The sequence below is a fragment of the Venustampulla echinocandica genome, assembly GCF_003357145.1.
Source record: "Venustampulla echinocandica strain BP 5553 chromosome Unknown scaffold_5, whole genome shotgun sequence".
Lineage (NCBI taxonomy): Eukaryota > Fungi > Ascomycota > Leotiomycetes > Helotiales > Pleuroascaceae > Venustampulla > Venustampulla echinocandica.
The window spans coordinates 72,197-92,311 of NW_022474210.1; the positions used below are offsets into that span (position 1 = coordinate 72,197).

Below are 20,115 nucleotides of genomic sequence, written 5' to 3' on the forward strand. Positions count from 1 at the left end.
AGTTCAATGTCTTTATATCTGAGCTCATCACCAAAAGGTCCATCTCCCGTTTGCAACGCAGCACAAGGCTTCCCCATGGCCGAATCAGAAGCTGGACAAGAGCAAGTCTGCGATGTAAGACCATCTTAGAGCTCCGGAGCTCCCCTAAGGCTCGTTGCCGCCGGCGCTCTCCGACGAGACGAGGCCGAATAGCCTTGCGGGAGACGGAGACGGGGTTCAGCGATAACGGCCACGGTGCTTGCTACATACACATCCTGGGAGGCTAATACGCTCCATTTTTGCTGTGAGAAACCGCAAGTTCTTTGTAGCGGCCGGACTGCTCTACTCGAGGCACTGGAGGACGAAGCATAGGTGATGGTACTCTCTAATCCTGCTACCTGACTATACGAAAAGCAGGTTCTAGCTAGAGAACTAGAACGGTCTCCCGAGGTACCTAGGTACTTGTAGGCGTGTCATCTGAGTTGATAAATTACCTATAGCAGCCCCGTCATGGCCATCCTTACTTATATTAACGTTACAATGCGGAGTACGTACAGTACAGTAGGTACCTTAGGTAGTATTAGTATGTACTACCAACTTCATACCATGCTTAAGATGTACCTGTACCTGTACCTGTACCTATACCTAAGCACCCATACCCAAGTAGCATCTATTTGCCCTATTGTACTTCGTCCTTCGTAGTCTGTATGTAGTGGTCGGGACGCGTTGGAGCTGCGGCGTGATGCGTGCCTTACGAAGTACCCCCGTACCGTGCTCCGTGTTAGGTCCATATCGAGTCCTCCAGAGCAACAACACCAGCAGCTCAGAGCGACGCCAATATCCCCTCTCCCTTGACACCGCACCGCATTGAACGCCATTCAAATCGCATGCGCTGCCGTATATTCGGTTGCAGTTGTGAGCATAGATATAGTGCATAGTACTGGCTGGTACTGCCACTGCTACCGCACAGCACAGCAACTCGGAACCTTACATGGCCGAGGCCATACCTACAATACAGCCTCCAACCGCGCCGTGCAGCCTCCTGAGCCCAACATAGGTACCTACACACACGAAAGTAACAGTACACTTACGCACCCCGCAAGACCCCCTTCCCCCCCCCCAAAAGGCTTCCAGATGCCCTCGACGTCCATCCGCTAGATAACGACACACATGCCACCTCCACACGAAGCTCCATGACCATCTCCCGTCGATGGGCAGATACAGATGGTTGGACCACCGGGCATTCTGAGCTCGTCCGCGACGCCGACTCAGAAGTCGGTCTACAGCCAACATTCTTCGTCGCATGGGTCGAACAATACAATTACTAAGGCCAATTCCGATCGCGATGGCCTACAGCCCTCTGCCGCTGGCAATGGCCTTCGAGCGCTGTCCAGCTCGAACGCATCCTTCGCGCCCCGCGGCTCCTCACTGAATCCGTCGCCCGCTGCGCCAGGGAGCTTCAGCTCCAACCTGCGGAGCCAGATGGCCCCATCCCGAACAGGGTCGAATCAAGACGTCACCTACACTATGGCGAACTTGGAGAGGTTGGATGAGGACGATAGTCTACTGCCTCTGCAGGCCATTTCCACATTGCGGGAATCGCTGAACCGAGAAATGAAAATCAAGGAGGGGAGCGAGAACATGCTGGAGGCGTTGAATACCAAGAAAGCAAAGCAAACCAAGGAACAGCGCCAGAGGGTGGAGGCAGAGCTGAACTCCTCCAATCAAAAAATCAAGGAATTAAAGAATCAGATCTCCGAGCTACAGCGACCCAGGCTACCTAGCACCCCAACCAAGTCACGTATCGATGCCTTGTTTCAGAGCAATGGTCTGCGGTCTCCTCCCAGTGCAGCAAAAAGCATCGAGTCCGATTTTGACGAGCCGACGGAATCACCTACCTACACATTGGCTGAGATATTGCAAGCGCTCGAGATTGAGGGGCTTACTCCAGACTACTATGTTGGACACGCAAATAACCTTGTTGAGCTTTTTAAAAGGTACCCAAAGCTGAAATATGACTTGGTCTGGTCCGTATTCGGTTTGCGGATGCAGGTTATGCTGGTGAGCCAGAGTAGGGAAGTCGTAGCGGCTGGTTACCGGATGATAAGATATGCGATATCAGATTCCAACTCCCTACAGAAGATTCGAGGACTGAATACGGACTATTTAGTGGTGCTGTAAGCTAAACCCCTGTTGCCCAACTGTCCTTTATTTTCGTGTCATGCTAAGTCTTGCTCAGTTCGCTCGTCAAAAAGTCAAATGCCGACGTTGAAAGAGAACAAGCGCTCAAATTCGTACGTGCATTTTTGGACGTGAAAGATGGGGTCCATGAGGTATCCAGAGCCGTCGTGAGAACCATCGCGGCAGTTGCCGAGCATTTGGAGGACAGACTAAGAGCTATCTGTATAGAGACGTTGGCTGAAATCATGGTTCGGGATCCAAGCCTGCTCGTCGCTTCTGGGGGTCTTAGGGCCCTAGCAGATGCACTTGGCGAAGGAACCTATGAGGCCTCAGAAAGTCTTACAGCTGCGTTTCTCTTCTTATTAGATTCGCCGCGGCGAAGGAAGTATCTCCGGTCTGGCTATGAGCTGGAGGTTCTGTTCACACCCTTCACTGACTCTTTATTTGCACATGAGAGGATCCTCAAGCAAAACTCGAGGTCTATAGCATATGCTTTGAGATCTTGGCCGGGTCTCATGACTCTTTCCATGTATAACTTCAGGGCTGTGCGATCTCTAATCTCCAGCCTGATGCTACCGAATCCCACAATTCGCGAGACTATTATCGATCTTCTCTACTCCTTGCTCCGTATAAAATCGCCGTTTTGGGCCACCTCCTTTCTGGCGGGAAGGCGGCTAACGACCTATGGACGAGTTGCGACTCTGAAGACAACAGGGTCCAAGCCAGCACCGGAGGAAGAAAGTTACGACAAAGGATTTGTTGATCATTATACGGCGCTACTACTCGCGGTTTTGATAACATCGGACATGTTACCTGGGCTCCTACAGGTGACTCGAGAAGCCGATAATTCCACGTTAAAGCGGAAGACTACTTTACTCATTGGGGAAGTTCTGAAACTCGCTAGCAGATTATTGCCCTCCACTTGGAGCAGCGATTTGCAGCTCCTTCCAGAATTATTTGCTGCTGCTTCACAGTTTGGGAGTGAGGAACGATTTGATGCGACAGGAACTGTGTATCAAATTAGCAGCGTGAGTCGAACGCTCTATAGATCGGCCCCCAACGGCATAGGAACTCTAGCCAATGCTGGTAACAACAGTAATGATAATTTGGCCGGCTTAGAGGATACGCCGAAGAGCCATCCCAATACCACGCTTGATGAGACCACTTTCCGCCAACTATTGGTTGAAACACAAGTGCTTTCAAGTACAAACCCAGCGAAGTGGAATTGGGATATTATTCTGAAGATCATCGAGGGCCCTCTGTTGAACGGCAAACGTCTTGACGAAGCTATCAAAGCTTCCAAGTTCGTCAAGCGAATCATGAGCTTCTACCGACCGTTCAAATACAAATTTGGCGAAATCAGAAATACCCGGATCAATCAAAAATACGTCAAAGTCGGCTGCGCTCTTATACACACGCTTTTGCAAACTTCCGAAGGAGTGAAGTACCTCGCGGACAACAAGCTGCTCAGGCAAATCGCTGAATGTCTCGCTCAGTGTGATCCGGTAAGTCTAATTTACAATGGCCTATATCGTTCGATGCTAACCCTGCTCTAGACCAGTGGCTTGACAGCTCAATCCCCGGTGTTCTCCAAAGAACGACTTGCGGAAACTTTATGCTCAGGATACTTTGCCATGCTTGGTACCATGAGTGGCGATGTTAGGGGTCTGCAGCTGCTTGATCGCTGGCGCATGATTAACATGATGTACCACATCATAGAGCTGAAGCAAAGGCCCGACCTTATTAAGCTGTTATTATCGAATTTTGACTATAGCCTGCAGGGCCATCCGAGAGTCCTTCTTTCGAAGGCTCTTACAGCGGGATCCAAGGAGATCCGTATTCATGCTACGAACGTTTTGAGGAGGTATGCGCGAGGAACTAGATTTAATGGCGCAGCTACCCAAGGCGTTGGCGATTCGAAATGGGCTATCCAACTCCTCGTTACACAACTGTACGACCCTGAGGTGGAAGTCTCCGCTACTGCCATTAAAATTCTGGAGGAGGCATGCAATCGGAAGAACTATCTAGAGTATATTGTCGAGTGTCGTCCTGCTCTCGATCATTTAGGAGAAATTGGCGCACCCTTACTTTTACGATTTCTTTCCACCTCTATCGGATATCACTATCTTGACGGCTTGGATTATATCAGCAACGAGATGGATGACTGGTTCCTTGGACGCAATGATGCCTACGTTGGGGTGATTGAGGCAAGTTTGGCACGCGCGTTCGCAGAGATGCCAGATGACCACCCACACCGTCTGAGTGTATACGAAGAAAGCTTCGAGATGGATACCGATAATGACCCTCATGTACCGCCGCACTTTTATAGGGAGTTGACGAGAACCAAGGAAGGCTGCAAGCTGTTGCGGGATAAGGGCCACTTTGACGAGTTCGCATCCACAATTCGCGATTACGGGATGCTTTCGGACGATGCAGAGCTGATTCTCAAAGTCAAAGGATGTTTGTGGGCAGTCGGTAATGTTGGATCGATGGCACTTGGCGCGCCGTTTCTAGACGAATCCGATGTCGTTGAAAACATCGTCAAGATTGCCGAATCACATGAGATCATGAGTCTTCGTGGGACGGCCTTCTTTGTGCTTGGACTCATCTCTCGAAGTGTTCATGGACTTGAGATTCTTTCGGAATATGGATGGGATAGCAATACGACAATAATGGGCGATTCCCTTGGGCTATGCATTCCACAGGACTTGAACAAGCTCTTCTCCTACGAACCCTGGGTGCATGCCAAGGTTTCCGACATATTCATGAAGGGAGACCAGCGAATTGCTATCACAGCAGCCAAGACGGACGATGATCCCGTGAACAAACGCATTCTAGAACTCATTACCGACCTAGGCAACACGGTGCTCCAGAAACGCGCCATGGCAGAGCTGAGTCAAATCAAACTGAAAAAGACGCCAAATTTTAAACAGTCCGCTCTCTTCAAGAAAGTCATGACACTATTGGAGGCCCACCACTTCCGCCTCACGGTGCGCCGCTTTGTTATTGAGCTTTTCGATCGCAATGTTCTTAGACGGATTGTCTTCGAAGAGGATAGTGACAATGAAGGTATGGACAGTGATGATAACAGTGAAAGTGAAGTCAGGACAGAACGTCAGCGGAGCTTGAGCGACGTACCCCGCTCTAGAGCTTGAGTTGTGACGTTTGAAAGTTGACTCCTTGGTGACACGACGATGCAGCGGTTCGGCGGTGCTAGGGATATATAACATATTATTATGATTAAGGCCGGAGGCGTATTTACATTTACTAGGCATAAGAGGGGCAGGGCGAGAGTTTTACTTTCGGCAGGCGTTCCTACGTAGAGCGATTCTGCTTTCTGTACAAACAAATACGGCTAGGCGTTAGGATTAGCGAGCGTGAACAAGCTTGAATAAATGGAAGGGCTAAGTTTAACCCTGCTCTTTGAATTGTAGTGCAGCGAGGAGAATCAAAAGTGTTTGAGACTTTATTAGACTTATTTGTAGGTCCGTTTCTGTTTACTAGCGACCTCCTAAACCCCCAAATATAGCTCCTATTGTGACCTCGCGTAAAAGTATTATGTAAGGTAATTGATTATTTCCTGAGATCCCATGTCTTGTTTTGTGTATTAATATTTAGAAGTCCTTGCAAGGTGAAGTTGCTATAATTTTATAACTAGAGTTACTTGGACTATGCAACTTCTATATTGCCACTACTTCCTCGTTAACATTCCCAAGGTTCTACTTAGCAGCAGACCCTTAGCTAATGTCATCTAAACGGCTCGTTCTTTTTGGCTGCCAACATTGCCTATCCGTTTAACAGCTGCCCATTATAGTTGAGACTTGAGCATAATAGGTAGCCAAATTCCGTGAATCTCCTATTAGCCGACCTTTATTCCTGGTGCCCTGAGCCATTGTGCGTTGTTACAGGCTTGACTGTCATTACAGTTTTAGCATAGGTCAAGATTAATCACCGCAGAAAGATAGCATGGTGTAGGCAGCAGCAATGTGATAAAAGGTGAGAGATGCTTGTGGAAATATTTGGCTCGTTGGATAAGGTTTCTCTGGCCTTAAAGCTCCTCGAAACGCTATCAATATTTGATGGAGACATCGCCGCATCGAAGAGGCACTGGATATCAAGTTAAATCAAGTGACAAGCTACTTCGTTATGCCGCCACTTGATGGCCTGCTATTTTCACACTCCGGGCTTGATGACGGCCGCAGTCTGATATGGGCTTCGATACAGCTCAATAAGAAAATAACGAAGCATCTATTCCCTTCTGAAGTCTGCATAGTCCTCGCTATGCTACACCTTTGCTCACCGAGCCTCTGTACAACCTACACTTGAGGTTATCTCAATTGGCCACCTTGAAGCGGGTCGAATAAGCGCGTCCAATTTCTCATAGAAGATAATTGGAGTTGACAATCCTCTAGTTCGAGGTTCAACGTAAATTGAAAGAAAACCAACGGTGGGATTTGATGAGTGCAATTGAACCAGCTCAACTCCATGATATACAATACAACCTAACCAATGGCCCATCGATGTCAGGCTTTGTTTCCGTATAATACACATGCATGTCCCATATATGCCTTGCTTCCTATAAATCCTATAATCCAACCTCCTGCTTCCCGACAGCCTTCGTCGCCTTCTCCTGCTGCGGCCACTCGGCAATCATCTTCTTGCCGTTAAAGCTCACAATATTCTTCTTATACGGATGCGCCTCCCCCTCAAAAGCCTTCAGTCTCGCAAGTCTATCATCCCTCAGTCTATTCTTCGGTAGCATCCCGCTGACAGCCTTCCTCAGCACCTCAGCACCACCTAGCTTCGCCATTAACCCGTCCATACTGATTTGTTTCAAGCTGCCAGGTCGCGTGTTATGGCGATAGTATAATTTCTGCCAGCGCTTTTTGCCGGTGGTGTGGAGGGCGTTGCAGTTTGTTACCACGACGTAGTCACCGCAGTCTGTGGATGGGTCCCAGATAGGTTTGTGTTTTCCCATCAGGAGGATTGCGATTCGGGACGCGAGACGCCCGAGGGGTGGGGGTGTGACTTCGGTGGAATTGGTAGCGGGGATGGGTCGGATGGTGCTGAGAGCGTGATGGGGGGTGGATGCTGAGACGTGGTGCCAGGTACGGGAGTAGGCCAGTTTTGTCTAGGGAGAAGCGTGTTAGAAAGCGGTATTAGCAGACATTGTCCGGGGCGATGATATACCAGGCCATTAGTCTGTGACATCTTCGCTGCTGCTGGCCCTGAGGCCGGTTGGGATGCTGCGTGGTGCTGGATCGAGGATTGGGCCTTTGCGGATGTTGGATGTAGTGATATGATACTTTTGATGCCCGTGCCAAGCCCTTTTTTCCTTGAGTGGTACACAGCGACGGCACGTGATATATAGCTTGGTAGCGACAGCTCCGTTCCACGAGTATTTCAAAGCACCCCACTACTACCCGACCTCCGCTTCGGTACATATTCCGAGGTTGTGGTCATCCCATCATGAAGATAATAAAATAATATTGTACCATACTACACGACAGTCCTTCCCACGTTTTGGCTTATAATAGGGCGATCGTAGCAAAGTACGTTGAGCTTACTTCGCACCGTAGTCATAATGGCTATCACCACCCCGTTCCAGGTAAGTTCGTTCTTCTCCCGCAATCCCGGCGTTCTGTTGTGGGAGTCTAGTCACGTGTATTTCCATCGACTCTGATAATGTTCTAGACTCTCTTTGCGGTGCCCATGACCTGCGAGAGTTGTATAAATGATGTCTCTGGGTCATTATACAAAATTGGTGGTATTCAAAAGGTCGAAGCAAATTTGAAGGATCAACTCGTAACCGTCGAAGGAACAGGTTCGTCCCGTTGCAACCCGGGGGTAGGGGAGAGTGACCATGAAACATGGGATGAGGCTGATCTACGATTATAGCACCACCTTCGGTAATTGTGGCCGCTATTCAAGCCACTGGGAGAGATCCCATTTTAAGAGGCACAGGATCGTCAGACAGTGAGTTGTATGGAGAATTCTAGATCTAAGGACACCTGCTTAATTGTACTTCACCAAGGTGCTGCAGTCTGCATTCTTGAGACACATGCCACGACGGTATCAGACAAAGTTCGGGGGCTTGCGCGAATGGTCCAGGTCGCTCCTAACTTGACCTTGATTGATCTTACGATTCGTGGGCTGGCGCCAGGTAGATATTGGGCCACAATTAGGGAGACGGGCAATATCGTCCAAGGAGCTGTATCAACTGGTGGCATCTGGGCTGATCCCAAGGAAGGTGCCCTCCGACCTCGAGGCATCCTGGGGACGGTGCAGGTTGGTACGGATGGGGTTGGCAGTGTGTTTATTGACAAGCCGATTCAGATATGGGAGATGATTGGAAGGGGAATGGTGGTGTCAAAGCAGCATGAAGGCGAGGGCAAATTTGAGAAGAACGACGAGGATACACTTGTTGGTGTGATTGCGCGGAGTGCGGGGGTTTGGGACAATGACAAGACCGTCTGCTCCTGCTCAGGAAAGACGTTATGGGAGGAGAGGAAGGATGAGGTGAGCAGAGGGATGCTCTGATGATATACGAAAGTATCGGACGATATATGGGCTGCCAAGAGCATGTGGTGGGCTGATCAATGGCCGGCTGAATTGCATGGACTTTGGACTACTTCGTGCGGAGTAAGAGATGGATTTCGGAAGGAGAGACACATGAAGACACCAGGCATTCATTTGCATCAGATCTAACAATAGTCCCGTCAAAACATCAAGCTTTCATGCGCGTGGACTACGTTCCGGTCCCCTCCCGCGCCGTCTGTGCCATGAGCTGGCGGCGTAGAAGGGCTGGCAAAGGTGGGAACTTTGAAGACGAGGTGAGATAAGATGAGATGAGATCGTGGATTCCAAACATGAGGCCTGCTTAGCTCCGTTTCTATGTGTTCTGTTTGTGACGGCGGCCTTGTAAAATGGCGGCGCTGGTGCAACTTGGGGTTCAACTCGACCGGGCATCCTGTATTGTTGCACACTCCCGGAGATGGGGGTTCTGTGGCCGTCCAGTAGTAGTTCTGAGGAACGGGAGATTTCCGCTGGGGGCATTCATGCTGATTCCCTGAAATGGGGATCAAACGGCAGTTGAGGCGTAAGCGGGTTTCGGGGCAACCTTTGATACTGTTGCCAAGAGATCTGGACAGCACGTTGACACCGATCGATATCGGGTTCGGGACTACAGGGCCAGTAAGTACATGGCTATTCTATTATATTCTCTTATGCCTAGGGCTCCTTCTCGGAACCGCGGATGTGGGCGGGCTGGGGAGGGTATTGATCGGGTTGTTCGTTGTCGGGAGCCGGGCAAGTGAAGTAAGTAAGGACAGGTACTGTACAGTACGTAGTACTAGGAAGCGATATGTGGTACGGAGTGGTGATGGTGATGGTGATGGTGGTACGAGTACCGGCAGTGGTGCAGCATAGGCATAGATAGGTACGAGTACAGCACAGTACTACTACTGTATCTACGCACACGCACTGGAGAGGTGGTTGCGCTGGTGCCAGGTGGTGGTGATGCTGGTTCCTGCTCCTCAGTGCCGGAGCCGAGTCCGATCTAGCCCCCCTTCTTGGTGCTGTAAGGAGTAAAGATTTCATCTGCTCAATCACATATTCCTCGTACTATTACTATTCCGGAACGACGCCCCCCTAGAGAAGAAAGAAAGAACGAATATGTGTCTTGGAGTCTTGGTCCAGGCGGAGACCGAGATCCCTTTCGGATTCCCACCCCGTTGGCCGCCGCGATCAGGCCAAACCTGGCTCGTTCCGCCCTGCAACACGCCGCGTGCCAGAAGCGCTGGGCCCAGCGAACCAGATGGGCCGGAGGAAGCGCTCACGAAACACCAGCGAAGCCGATAAGACCAGAGAGCATCGAGTCGACCACCATCGCCATTCATTGATCATTGATCAGCATCGATTGATGTTGCCCAGCGGCGTGGACCAGCCCACGCGGCATGCATCATCCCCCATGTGGTCGGCTGGGTTGGGGCTCCACCAGCGCTGCCCGATGGGCGATGGGGATTGGGATGGGGATGGGGATCAGACTCGATCATGGATGAGAGAATGCGAATGCGACTCGGGGCGATGCTTGCTGGGTCGCCGGCACTGCAGCGACGGAGATCTTCAGGAGAACAGGCTCCCGGGACAGGCTTCTCTAAATCTTTGCCTAGGTCCTAGGTCCTAGGTCCTAGGTCCTAGGCCCTACCTGTAGGCTCGGGGCCGCTGGCTCGTCCATACTCCAATAATTCAAGCGTCCGTGAAGCGGGAGACGGGAGGACAACAATAGCCAGAGTTCCGTACTGCACGCCGTCCAGTTTACGCCGTATCACCGTACCAAATAGAGATGGAGATGGAGATGTGATGTGATGTGATGTGATGTGATATGATGTACGAAGGTCGAAGTACTGGGTGCTAATTTTCTGCATCGTGGGCCTTGGCTATCACGGTCATGATCGCAGTGGTCGTCCCCGGCAACTCTGGTGGTGTCTTGTCTGATGTTGGTGGTGGTAGGACGAAGTACTCAGTCGTCTATCAGTCTATACGGCATAGGCCTAGGCCTACTACTCGTACTACTGTATTATAGGGCACCTAAGGTAGGCAGGCATAGGGCATACTTATTAGTGGTCCGCACAGGCTTCGTGCGTATAGCTGGTAGGCCGCTGAAGAGACCGCCCAAGTTCCAACAACCAGCAACCAGCCATCCAGCCATCCAGCCATCCAGCCATCCAGCCATCCAGCCAAGGCCGAGTAACGAAGAAGAGTAAGTAATAATAGTAGTAACCGCCGGCGCTATCTGCTTTGGACGAAGTAAGTACAGTACTCGTATACTTCGTAGTGCTTTTCACGCGGTATTCTCCCTCCCCCGGCCTGCCAACCTGCCAAACCCCCCGGCCGCATGAACCAAGCCCTTCCACCCGCAACTCTGCTTGGACCTTGGGACATATCCTCGAAACCAGATGCACACAATCGTCCGTTTGTCCAGTCCGCCCATGGCGATTCGGCCACAACTCCTGTTACGCGCTGGGCGCACCAGAGAGACCCACCACCACTGTCACCACCGCCGCCGCCTCTCCGCTGCTTGTGCTGCTGCTGCTGCTGTTGCGTACCACCGCTCTCCTCTCGCTCCCTCTCCGCTTCCCAACTACTGCACATCCACATCCACATCCACACCTTTTCCCCAACCCCCAGTCCTTTACATTCTGTCACTCCTTCGCCACACATCTTCAATAATCTTTTACAGCCTTTGCTCATTCCTGTCTTTTACCTGCTCCCGTACTTTGGCGCCTTATTCCAATCACCCCATCCAAACCTGGTTGTGCCAGTCCAGTCGGCACAGTATATACACGAGGCGCCCGCCCCCCCCCCACTACCACTACCACTACCACTACCACTACCACCACCACTCCGTCTACGACGATACTACAGCGACAACCCCAAATTAATCAAATTGCGGCAGCCGGCACCGCTACACCACTTCCACCCATCGATCGCTCTATTCGCTATAAGACCAGACCAGGAGGAGAAAGGCTTTGGGAAGAAGGATTGGCATATTCGGCAGAGAGGCCCCCTCGGAGAACTTCATCACGGAGCCAACAACAAATACACTACACGTAGCGACGAGGCATTCGGGTACGGCGCAGCTTCCATATTGCGTCGCCAAACCACCATTACCTGCTGGTCGCTTTGTGAGCGACCGGCTTCTCAACAGGCCGTCATCGAGTTGGAGGAGGAAATCGGTGCTGGGCGTTGATCATGTCTCTGAAACAGGTGGGCGACAAACCAACACGGAGCCTTGGCGGGTGATGATGGCTCGATGCTTACTCTTGAATAGGAAATCGAGACTTGGGTGAAGGCGCTCGCTTTTTATGATGAAAATCAATTCGACGAGGCGCTGAAGGAGTTCGATGTCATCTCGGACACCTCCAAAATTCTCTTCAATTGCGGTGTGATCCATGCGACGCTTGGCGAGCATGAGAAGGCGGTTCGTCCCTTCATTCTGGATACCTTTTTCTTTAAAATAAAAATTTAGTTCCGGGCCTAATTATGTCTAGGTCGAGTGCTATCAGCGGGCCGTACGGCTGGACCAATACTTAGCCGTTGCGTACTTCCAGCAAGGAGTGTCAAATTTCTTGGTCGGCGACTTTGAGGAGGCCTTGGCAAATTTTAACGATACACTGTTGTATCTTAGGGGAAATAACATGATCGACTATGCTCAGCTTGGTCTTATTTTCAAGCTCTATTCTTGCGAGGTGCTTTTCAACCGTGGATTATGCTATATATACCTCCAGCAGAAGGAGGCGGGGATGCAGGATTTTGCTTTTGCTGTCAAGGAGAAGGTGGTCGAAGATCATAATGTCATTGATGACGCTATCCGGGAGGAGGCAGAGGTACGGTATTCGAGCCACGAAAGTCCGAAACTGGCTAATAGTCATAGGGCTACACTGTTTTTTCGATCCCCGTTGGCGTTGTTTACCGGCCGAATCAGGCAAAAGTAAAGAACTTGAAGACGAAGGATTACCTAGGTAAAGCGCGTGTGGTCGCTGCTTCGGACCGAGCGAATGCCTTCACGGGCTTCGCCGGGGCTGAAATGAAAAGGGTACATTCAACCTCCTGCTCCAAATCCAAACCCCATTGCTAACTTTATTAGGCGCTACAAGTTGAAGTTAAGGACGACCGACCTGCTGAAACCATATCTTACGCCGCCTCGAATCTTGTAAAGCCTGGGCTTCAGAGTAAAAGGCAACAGTCGGAACCCCCCCTCAACCGTAACGTCTTTCCACCAACCCCACCACCCGAGTCCGAGAAGTCCAGCACTTCGAGCTCTAGTCAGATGAGCCGCGGAGCTTCCGTCCGAAATGGCCCTAAGCCAATGCCCGCGAAGCTTGACATGGACAAGGCCCGGCCCCGCGAACGATACGAGGTTCGTGATGATGGTAGATCACCTCCCGGCCCCCAGCAAAGAATCGGAACTTCGCGAACAGCTTCCGAACCAAGAGGACCACCAGCAAGACAGTATTCATCAAGAGAGAGCCAATCATCCCGCCCACAGCAACAACAACAACGGAGGAGACGAGACGAGGAGGAGGATGACGAATACCCTGGCGAACTTTACGACATGTACTCTAGCGCTCGCAGCAGCCGAGGGCCCGGAAGGTCAAGGCAACAACCCAAATACATTGAGGAAGAGGATGAATATGCAAGCGATTATGATGACGGATCTTTTGACGAAGGTGAATTTGAGATGGTTTCTGCTCGGCCTCCTCCCTCACGAACACGTGCTCCCTCGAGCACGGGCCGTGGTCAGTCTAGACGGCCCGAACTTCGCAAGATTCGGGTGAAGGTTCACGCTGATGATGTGCGATATGTCATGATTGGAGCCGCCATAGAATTCCCGGACCTAGTAGACAAGATAAGGGAGAAATTCGGCATTCGCAAGCGTTTCAAGATCAAGGTCCGGGATGAAGATGTTCCCAACGGAGACATGATTACCTTGGGAGATCAGGATGATTTGGACATGGTCATTATGGGTGTCAAATCGGAAGCAAAGAAGGAGCGGTTAGAGATGGGGAAGATGGAAGTAAGTATTTCTGCATATGTGGTGTCGGCACTCCTGCTAACATGTCTTCTAGCTTTGGGTACAAGAGCTTTGATTTGACGACCTTGACGATATTTTCATTGGCGAGCCCTTCTAGACTCTATCTGCATACAATATACCAGCGAGCGATCTACGCATATCTAGAACGGGGTTGGAGTTTCTGTTTTTGTTTTCGTATATATAATTAGCAGTATGCGTCTGCGACGTCAACTTATGTGCTGCGCTATATCTACCTAGCTGGCGAAGATAATATACAGAGAGTATTCCGGATGAGCGGAGGCTGTAGCTTTATGATCACATTTCATCTATAACTCGACCCCTTCCCCTATCCTACGGTTCCCCCCCACCTAACTAGGGATCATTTATCTGCGGCCCCTCTGATTAATATCCCTGACTCCTACTCATTTATGCATTTCCTATTCAGTTCCCATTTGTACTATCCCCCCAGCCTCCTCCTCTACCCATAGGCATGCTCCTCATCTCGGCCAGCGACCAATACTTCCTCATATTCTCCGCCCCGAGCGCTACAACCTCGTCATCCAAATGTCTCAGCAGCACGTCGGCCCAGAACACCACCTTCTCCTTCATAACCGGCAACTCCAACTCCGTCTCCCCAAGTCTTACCTCGGCCAAGTAGCCCTGAAGCACTTCCATACCATCATGAATCCGGCGATGCTGCTCCAACAGCTCAGCGGTGTCGTGCTCGGGTTTGAAATCCGGCATCCTCGCTGCGAGGAGCGGAAAGACGTGCTGCTCCTCGATGGAATGGTGCATGGAGAGTTGGTGGCAGAAGTTCATAGTGAGGCTGAGGAAGTCCTCTTCGTCCATGTTTGAGGGGAGCTGGTTGTTGGTGCAGGCTGTATAGATGGTTTGCCATGTTCGGCGGAAAAGGCCGTGCTGTTTAAGGGACAAGGTGCCAGGTTAATAAAAGCTTGGGAATTTTCTATAGAGGAGAAAATCTAGTGGAATCTTGATGAGACTTTCGGTATATTGATACGTGGGCAAGGAGAAAGATGATTGTTTCATGCTCTGATAGCCAGTGCTCCCAGAAAAGTCTCTTAATAGAACAGGCAAAGGATATCTTATAATGAGTGACACATGGCCACTGTTCTAGTGACAGGTTTTCTGGCTGGCAATGAGTCCATAGAGAAACGGGAGAGCTTGGTTCTCGGTTGATAACCAGCACGATATATGATGGCAGTAAATAAATAGATATATAAAAGCTTTTAGCACTACTTACGACATGAGCCATATTCTCCGCTATTCCGTTATACGACCTGAATTCCGCCGCGCTGAGCTTTGGAAGGATTTCCCCATCCGGTTCCTTCTCGTCCGTTGCTGGTGGAGCCTTCACACTTTCATTTTTGCTTGAGGCTATAGCTCCATCCACCTGACCCGTCATCACGTTGGCGCTTTGTCGAGGATGGTGACTTTGCCGCAGTGCGCGCGAGGGTTGCTTATTGGTGAAAACGGCTCCGCATCTGGGTAGTAGTTGTACAGAACTAGTATGCTGAATTCGAGGGCGGCTTTTGATACTTGTATGGATTAACCTTGCTCGAGTAGCAATATTGCGGGGAAGCATGGCCGGCCGTATTTTAAGGCACCAGAAGACAAAAAGTTTATATGATTATTTATTGCGTATAGACTTCCACAAGACAGGCGTAGAAGAGCTCCCCCTCTGTTAACTTATGATTTTCTCCACAGGAACTCGGGATGTCCGGAGCAAAACACCAGGACGCCACAGCCCGGGGACCACGGAAAGGAGTTGGGCCGGGGCCATAGAACGGAACTCGCTCCGTAGTATATCACTAAAACCAAGACAGCGCACGTGATGGTGTACCTAGCTACGATATGGTAAAAGTTGCTAACGTTAATGTTGTGTGCGCTGGCCGCGGCCGCTTTACTACTTGACGCATTATAGGGGCATGTTCGGCGAATATACGGCGAGGCTAATACTGCTTGCCACAACCTGCACAAAGATGAGAATACCTGGGTAGAAGTTGCGTGATCGGTGCTACGGACGGAAGTGCTTCCTTTATTTCCCCTCAATGGACCTGCAAGCCAAAAGCTTATACGGAGTAAGCATCCTTTTTCGTGAGTAGGGAAACTATTAACGCACATGCGCATCGCTACACTTCCACATAGTTGCTAGTACCTATGCTCCTAAACCTCATACGAGTGAGTATCCCAAGCCATTTAATTCCAAGAAACCAAATTAGAGATGGATGGGAACAAGGCCCAGCCGCCCATTCCGCAACAACCAAGTCCAAATTGTAACCCCGAGACCAACGTTAAAGAAATCAAAGACTAAGGCGCCACCAAAGGTAATACTATGATAATGCCATGCATTCTCAGGAGTCATCCAATCCGGGTAACTGTAATAGCCTTGATTATAGTTAACTCACCATCAAAGGAGTGCAATAATAGTAGACAACTGACCAGCGATTCCAGTAATCCGACCGGAAATCGGAATACCCCAACATATGATAACTTACAATGTTATCAAGTCGGGCGGATGGACTCGCCACTGCAGAAAAAAGGCATTCTGCGGAGCAGAGAAACTCAGTACGTAGAGCTCAATGGATATTACATGAGCAGGAGTATTCCATCACCAGGTTCTAGTAGGGTAGAAAGCAGACTACCGTCGGGCCAGCCAGAGACCACCAGAAGGACTGGTGGGCCATTCCTGGTGTAATAATACCATCCAATGGCTTAAACATCCAGCTCGGCCGATGACGATGAAGTAGCCGGACAACACAAAGGTCACACAGTTGAATGTAACGTGCAGTCATCATGAAAAAATAGCTCCTCGCCTCTCTCCATCCGCCACCGATTTGTCGCCTCTAACATCCCCGGCAACCCTTTAAACAACCACCTCCATTTCCTCAGAAACCCTTCCGACATCTCCCACCCCGTGATGTCCCAGGGCGGCGACCACGCAATAATGCCGCGTCGCTCGACCTCGTCGTCGGGAAAGCCCTCGTACAGCCCGCCGATACAGTCGGCCCACAGCTCGTCCTCGTCGAAGGTGCCGGCGGCCCGGATCAGGCGGTCTCGTCCCTCGGGACACGGGAACATGTCGATCCAGTCGCCGTGCGGCACCGTTTGTTGAAGGGTGGTGGGCAGGAGCGTTGAAGGGAGTAGTTCGGGCTTGGTAGGGTAGGGGATGACGTGGATAACCTCCTCATCACAGTCGAGCGGCGTGACGAGGATGCCCGAGATTAGAGTGCGGTTGACGGCCAGGGCGCGGAGGGCGTTGAATTGGAGGAGTGTGATGAGGTGGTCTGGACAGAGGGGGAAGACAATGTTAAACTGCTCTTTTCTAGGTTTATCTAGCAGCAAGGGATTTCTCGCATTGTATAGTTGCTTGATACGGGATGCCGGGACGATGGAGACGGATTGCTGCTCAATGTCCCAGCATTCCACCAGCGCTTCTGATTTGATCAGTGTCCCGGTCGCGGCACTGGATACTTCGACTTTCTTTGCTAGGGCTTTGCGTTTTCCTACTGGACTGTTAGTTTCGATAATTGGGTACCCCTTGATCGGACTGGTCCTGACTCCTGATTTGGACGAAAGAGAAAACAAGGCCCTACTTACGGTATGCCCTTGTGTTGAGTCTAGTCTGTGCCCGTCTACGTGCTGCGGCATCCTTGGTCCCAGTCCAGTCGTCTTCCCTGCTTATCGCCTGTACGCAGTGAGCAAGTCACGTCGTCTTGGTGATTGAAGGCGGCCTAGTGCGTACCTCGGCCAATTGTAGCATCGACGCGAGTCGGATGCGTGGTGCTGTTGAATTTGCAGGCTGATGTGTGCTAATCATGATGCTGGGGACGTTGGAATTGCGGTGAAATTGGTGATGAATGAACCATGACGAGGCTGACACCCGGGAACGGAGGAATTGATATACGAGTGCCTACTACTCCGTAAGAACGTGTTCCGCTAATACAGTATCTAACTTGGGACCAGGTCTAGCGTCATGCAACCTGCTCACATTATGGACCAGGATCACGAGCTCCAGCATCGTACACCCCTTGATTGACAAGCACAGCGTTATGGTTTACCTGAGGGTGGCTGATTTGGACAGTGGCTAGAGATTCGGTAGTGAGCCCCACGCTTCATGCAGCTGGCTCACTCACTCACTTAGTCCATCTCTTCAATGTGTCCATGTCGAATGTGACGTGATTGGTCCAAGGGTCATGCAGCTTGCTCACGATATCTGATACTGGGAATAACATCCAAGATCCAGGTATCTCGGACATTGTTCAACAAGAGCAATATAAAGATCGTAGTAATCCCTTAATTTCGACGTGTCTTTTCGTATCATCAAAAACATATTCGAGTAGAACTCAATCCAAGACATTGAATTATCTGTTTCTTCGTATTACACCTTCATATATTGACTCAAGTACTCGTTTTGAATATGACTTTCCATCCCGACACTCTCCCCGATCTCAAGGGCAAAATATTCATAGTCACCGGTGGGAATTCCGGCATGTGAGTCTCCCCTCTCCCCTCTCCCCTCTCCCCTCTCACCACGAAGCCCGAATCGCTGATCTCACCAAACACACACAGAGGCTACTCCACCGTAGCCCACCTAGCAGAACACGGCGCCCACGTTTACATGTGCGCCCGATCCCCAGGGAAGGGCACAGCAGCCATCGCCAACATCAAGAAAATCCACCCCTCGGCCGCCATCGACCTCCTGCAAATGGACCTCATGGACCTCACCAGCGTCGTCGCGGCCGCCAAGCACTTCCTCGCCCTCGAAACTGCCCTGCACGGCCTGGTCAACAACGCCGGCATCATGGCGACGCCCTTCGAGATGACCAAAGACGGCCACGAGGCCCAGTGGCAGACCAACTACCTCGCGCACTGGGTTTTGACGGGGCACCTGCTTCCTCTGATGCTGCGGACCGCCACGACGCTTCCTCCCGGCAGCGTGCGCATCGTCAACCTCACATCGTCGGGCCACTTGGGCGCACCCAAGGGCGGCATCAACTTCAAGGACCTGTCGCTGAAGGATAGCGGCCCGTGGGCGCGGTACGGGCAGAGCAAGCTGGCCAACATTCTGCACACCAAGACCCTGCACAAGGCGTACGGCCCCGGCTCTCCCAGCGCGCGGAGCCGGGCGGGCGAGATCTGGGTTTCGTCCGTGCATCCCGGGCTCGTGGAGACGAACCTCGCCACGGCGGTGGGGGAGTCGGGGTCGGGCATCACGAGCGTTCTCGCGGTCTTACGCATGTGTGGGTTGTTATGGCCTGCCGATAAGGGGTCGTGGACCAGTTTGTTCTGTGCAGCGAGTCGGGAGATGAAGGCGGAGCAGAGCGGCACGTACCTTGAAATTTTTGGGCGGTTTGGGGAGCCGTGTTGGCAGAGCGGTGCGGCGAAGGATGAAAAGCTTGCAGAGAGGTTGGAGGAGTGGACTGAAAAGGAAATGATGAAGGAAGGGTGGGTTCGGTAATAGCGTCAACTGGTCTGGTTTTGGTCTTTTTCGATTATTATATTAATAGATTTAGATTTATTGTTTTATATTATTATATAACGTGGATGGATATGTACTATACTGTATAGCGAGCGGGCCACGACGCCGAGCTAGCCACTTTAACCTGCCAACGCGTTTATCCAACCTTTTTCTTAATTTTCTCAACAACTAATCATAGCAAAGTTATACAACCAAGTAGACTTAAACTTAGCCCTCCAAGCCCTCGAAAAAAACCTGAAACTTAGTATCCGACAAGCAGCGTGGACGTACTGTACAAAGTCCCCCGAAGTACTCTCCAGACGCGTAAAACAGCATACCTTCCCGACGCGATATCATGCCTAATTTAAAGATTCTTACAGAATTAGAAGAAGAGGTTGTTGTTAAGTACATAATCGGCTTAGATACGTGGGGATTTCCCCCCCTATCGGCTCCTAGCTCCTGTTATAGCGGAGGAGGGCCATACCGGCCCATACGAGTATGAGTCTAAGTAGCGAGGTGCATCTTTGTGATACAGCTCGCCATATGAGCTACAACAGTCACACATAAGATATGCAAAACAGCTTTGAACCTTTTTGCATACGATGTCTGTCAAATGGTAAGCTAGACTTCCGCCTCGCAGCTGATACAACTTTGCTTTTGACCATGGAACACACGGAGCCAACTTTTGCTAATTCCTCTCCAATGACTCAACAACTCCCCATGGGAGCAGAGCTAGGCAGATCGACAAGTGTGTATTACACTTCGCTGTTTATGAGGATCCGAATTTATAGAATGGACTATGAGTATTAAACCGGTCAAGCTACTTAATATATGACCTATAACTCTCAAGCTATATTCCTCGATTTTCCCTTCTACGTGGTCCGGATTCGCTTCCAGACTT

At 50.8% G+C, this 20,115-nt stretch overlaps 7 protein-coding genes across 7 annotated transcripts; 4 read left to right on the forward strand and 3 right to left on the reverse strand.

Annotated features, from left to right (window-relative positions):
• Positions 1-1,203: 1,203 nt before the first annotated feature.
• Positions 1,204-5,315, forward strand: BP5553_06921 (HR1 repeat-containing protein; the record flags this gene model as incomplete). Its single annotated transcript, XM_032015544.1, has 3 exons — positions 1,204-2,156; positions 2,219-3,665; positions 3,717-5,315. 3 exons carry the CDS (start codon positions 1,204-1,206, stop codon positions 5,313-5,315), a joined length of 3,999 nt encoding a protein of 1,332 aa, XP_031867813.1.
• Positions 5,316-6,745: 1,430 nt separating this feature from the next.
• Positions 6,746-7,371, reverse strand: BP5553_06922 (putative ribosomal protein L23, mitochondrial; the record flags this gene model as incomplete). The annotated part of the gene is made up of 2 exons (XM_032015545.1): positions 6,746-7,291; positions 7,351-7,371. The coding sequence occupies 2 exons, from the start codon at positions 7,369-7,371 to the stop codon at positions 6,746-6,748; spliced, it is 567 nt and encodes a 188-aa protein (XP_031867814.1).
• A 373-nt stretch (positions 7,372-7,744) lies between these two features.
• On the forward strand, positions 7,745-8,700 carry BP5553_06923 (putative copper chaperone for superoxide dismutase; the record flags this gene model as incomplete). Its single annotated transcript, XM_032015546.1, has 4 exons — positions 7,745-7,768; positions 7,855-7,984; positions 8,059-8,136; positions 8,195-8,700. The coding sequence occupies 4 exons, from the start codon at positions 7,745-7,747 to the stop codon at positions 8,698-8,700; spliced, it is 738 nt and encodes a 245-aa protein (XP_031867815.1).
• Positions 8,701-11,913: 3,213 nt separating this feature from the next.
• On the forward strand, positions 11,914-13,811 carry BP5553_06924 (Tetratricopeptide; the record flags this gene model as incomplete). The annotated part of the gene is made up of 6 exons (XM_032015547.1): positions 11,914-11,928; positions 11,993-12,142; positions 12,213-12,548; positions 12,596-12,757; positions 12,809-13,738; positions 13,791-13,811. The coding sequence occupies 6 exons, from the start codon at positions 11,914-11,916 to the stop codon at positions 13,809-13,811; spliced, it is 1,614 nt and encodes a 537-aa protein (XP_031867816.1).
• Positions 13,812-14,176: 365 nt separating this feature from the next.
• BP5553_06925 (uncharacterized protein) lies at positions 14,177-15,158 on the reverse strand (the record flags this gene model as incomplete). Its single annotated transcript, XM_032015548.1, has 2 exons — positions 14,177-14,653; positions 14,997-15,158. The coding sequence occupies 2 exons, from the start codon at positions 15,156-15,158 to the stop codon at positions 14,177-14,179; spliced, it is 639 nt and encodes a 212-aa protein (XP_031867817.1).
• Positions 15,159-16,519: 1,361 nt separating this feature from the next.
• BP5553_06926 (Uncharacterized protein) lies at positions 16,520-17,573 on the reverse strand (the record flags this gene model as incomplete). Its single annotated transcript, XM_032015549.1, has 3 exons — positions 16,520-17,259; positions 17,354-17,441; positions 17,499-17,573. 3 exons carry the CDS (start codon positions 17,571-17,573, stop codon positions 16,520-16,522), a joined length of 903 nt encoding a protein of 300 aa, XP_031867818.1.
• A 600-nt stretch (positions 17,574-18,173) lies between these two features.
• Positions 18,174-19,214, forward strand: BP5553_06927 (Uncharacterized protein; the record flags this gene model as incomplete). The annotated part of the gene is made up of 2 exons (XM_032015550.1): positions 18,174-18,247; positions 18,326-19,214. The coding sequence occupies 2 exons, from the start codon at positions 18,174-18,176 to the stop codon at positions 19,212-19,214; spliced, it is 963 nt and encodes a 320-aa protein (XP_031867819.1).
• Between the last annotated feature and the right edge of the window lie 901 nt (positions 19,215-20,115).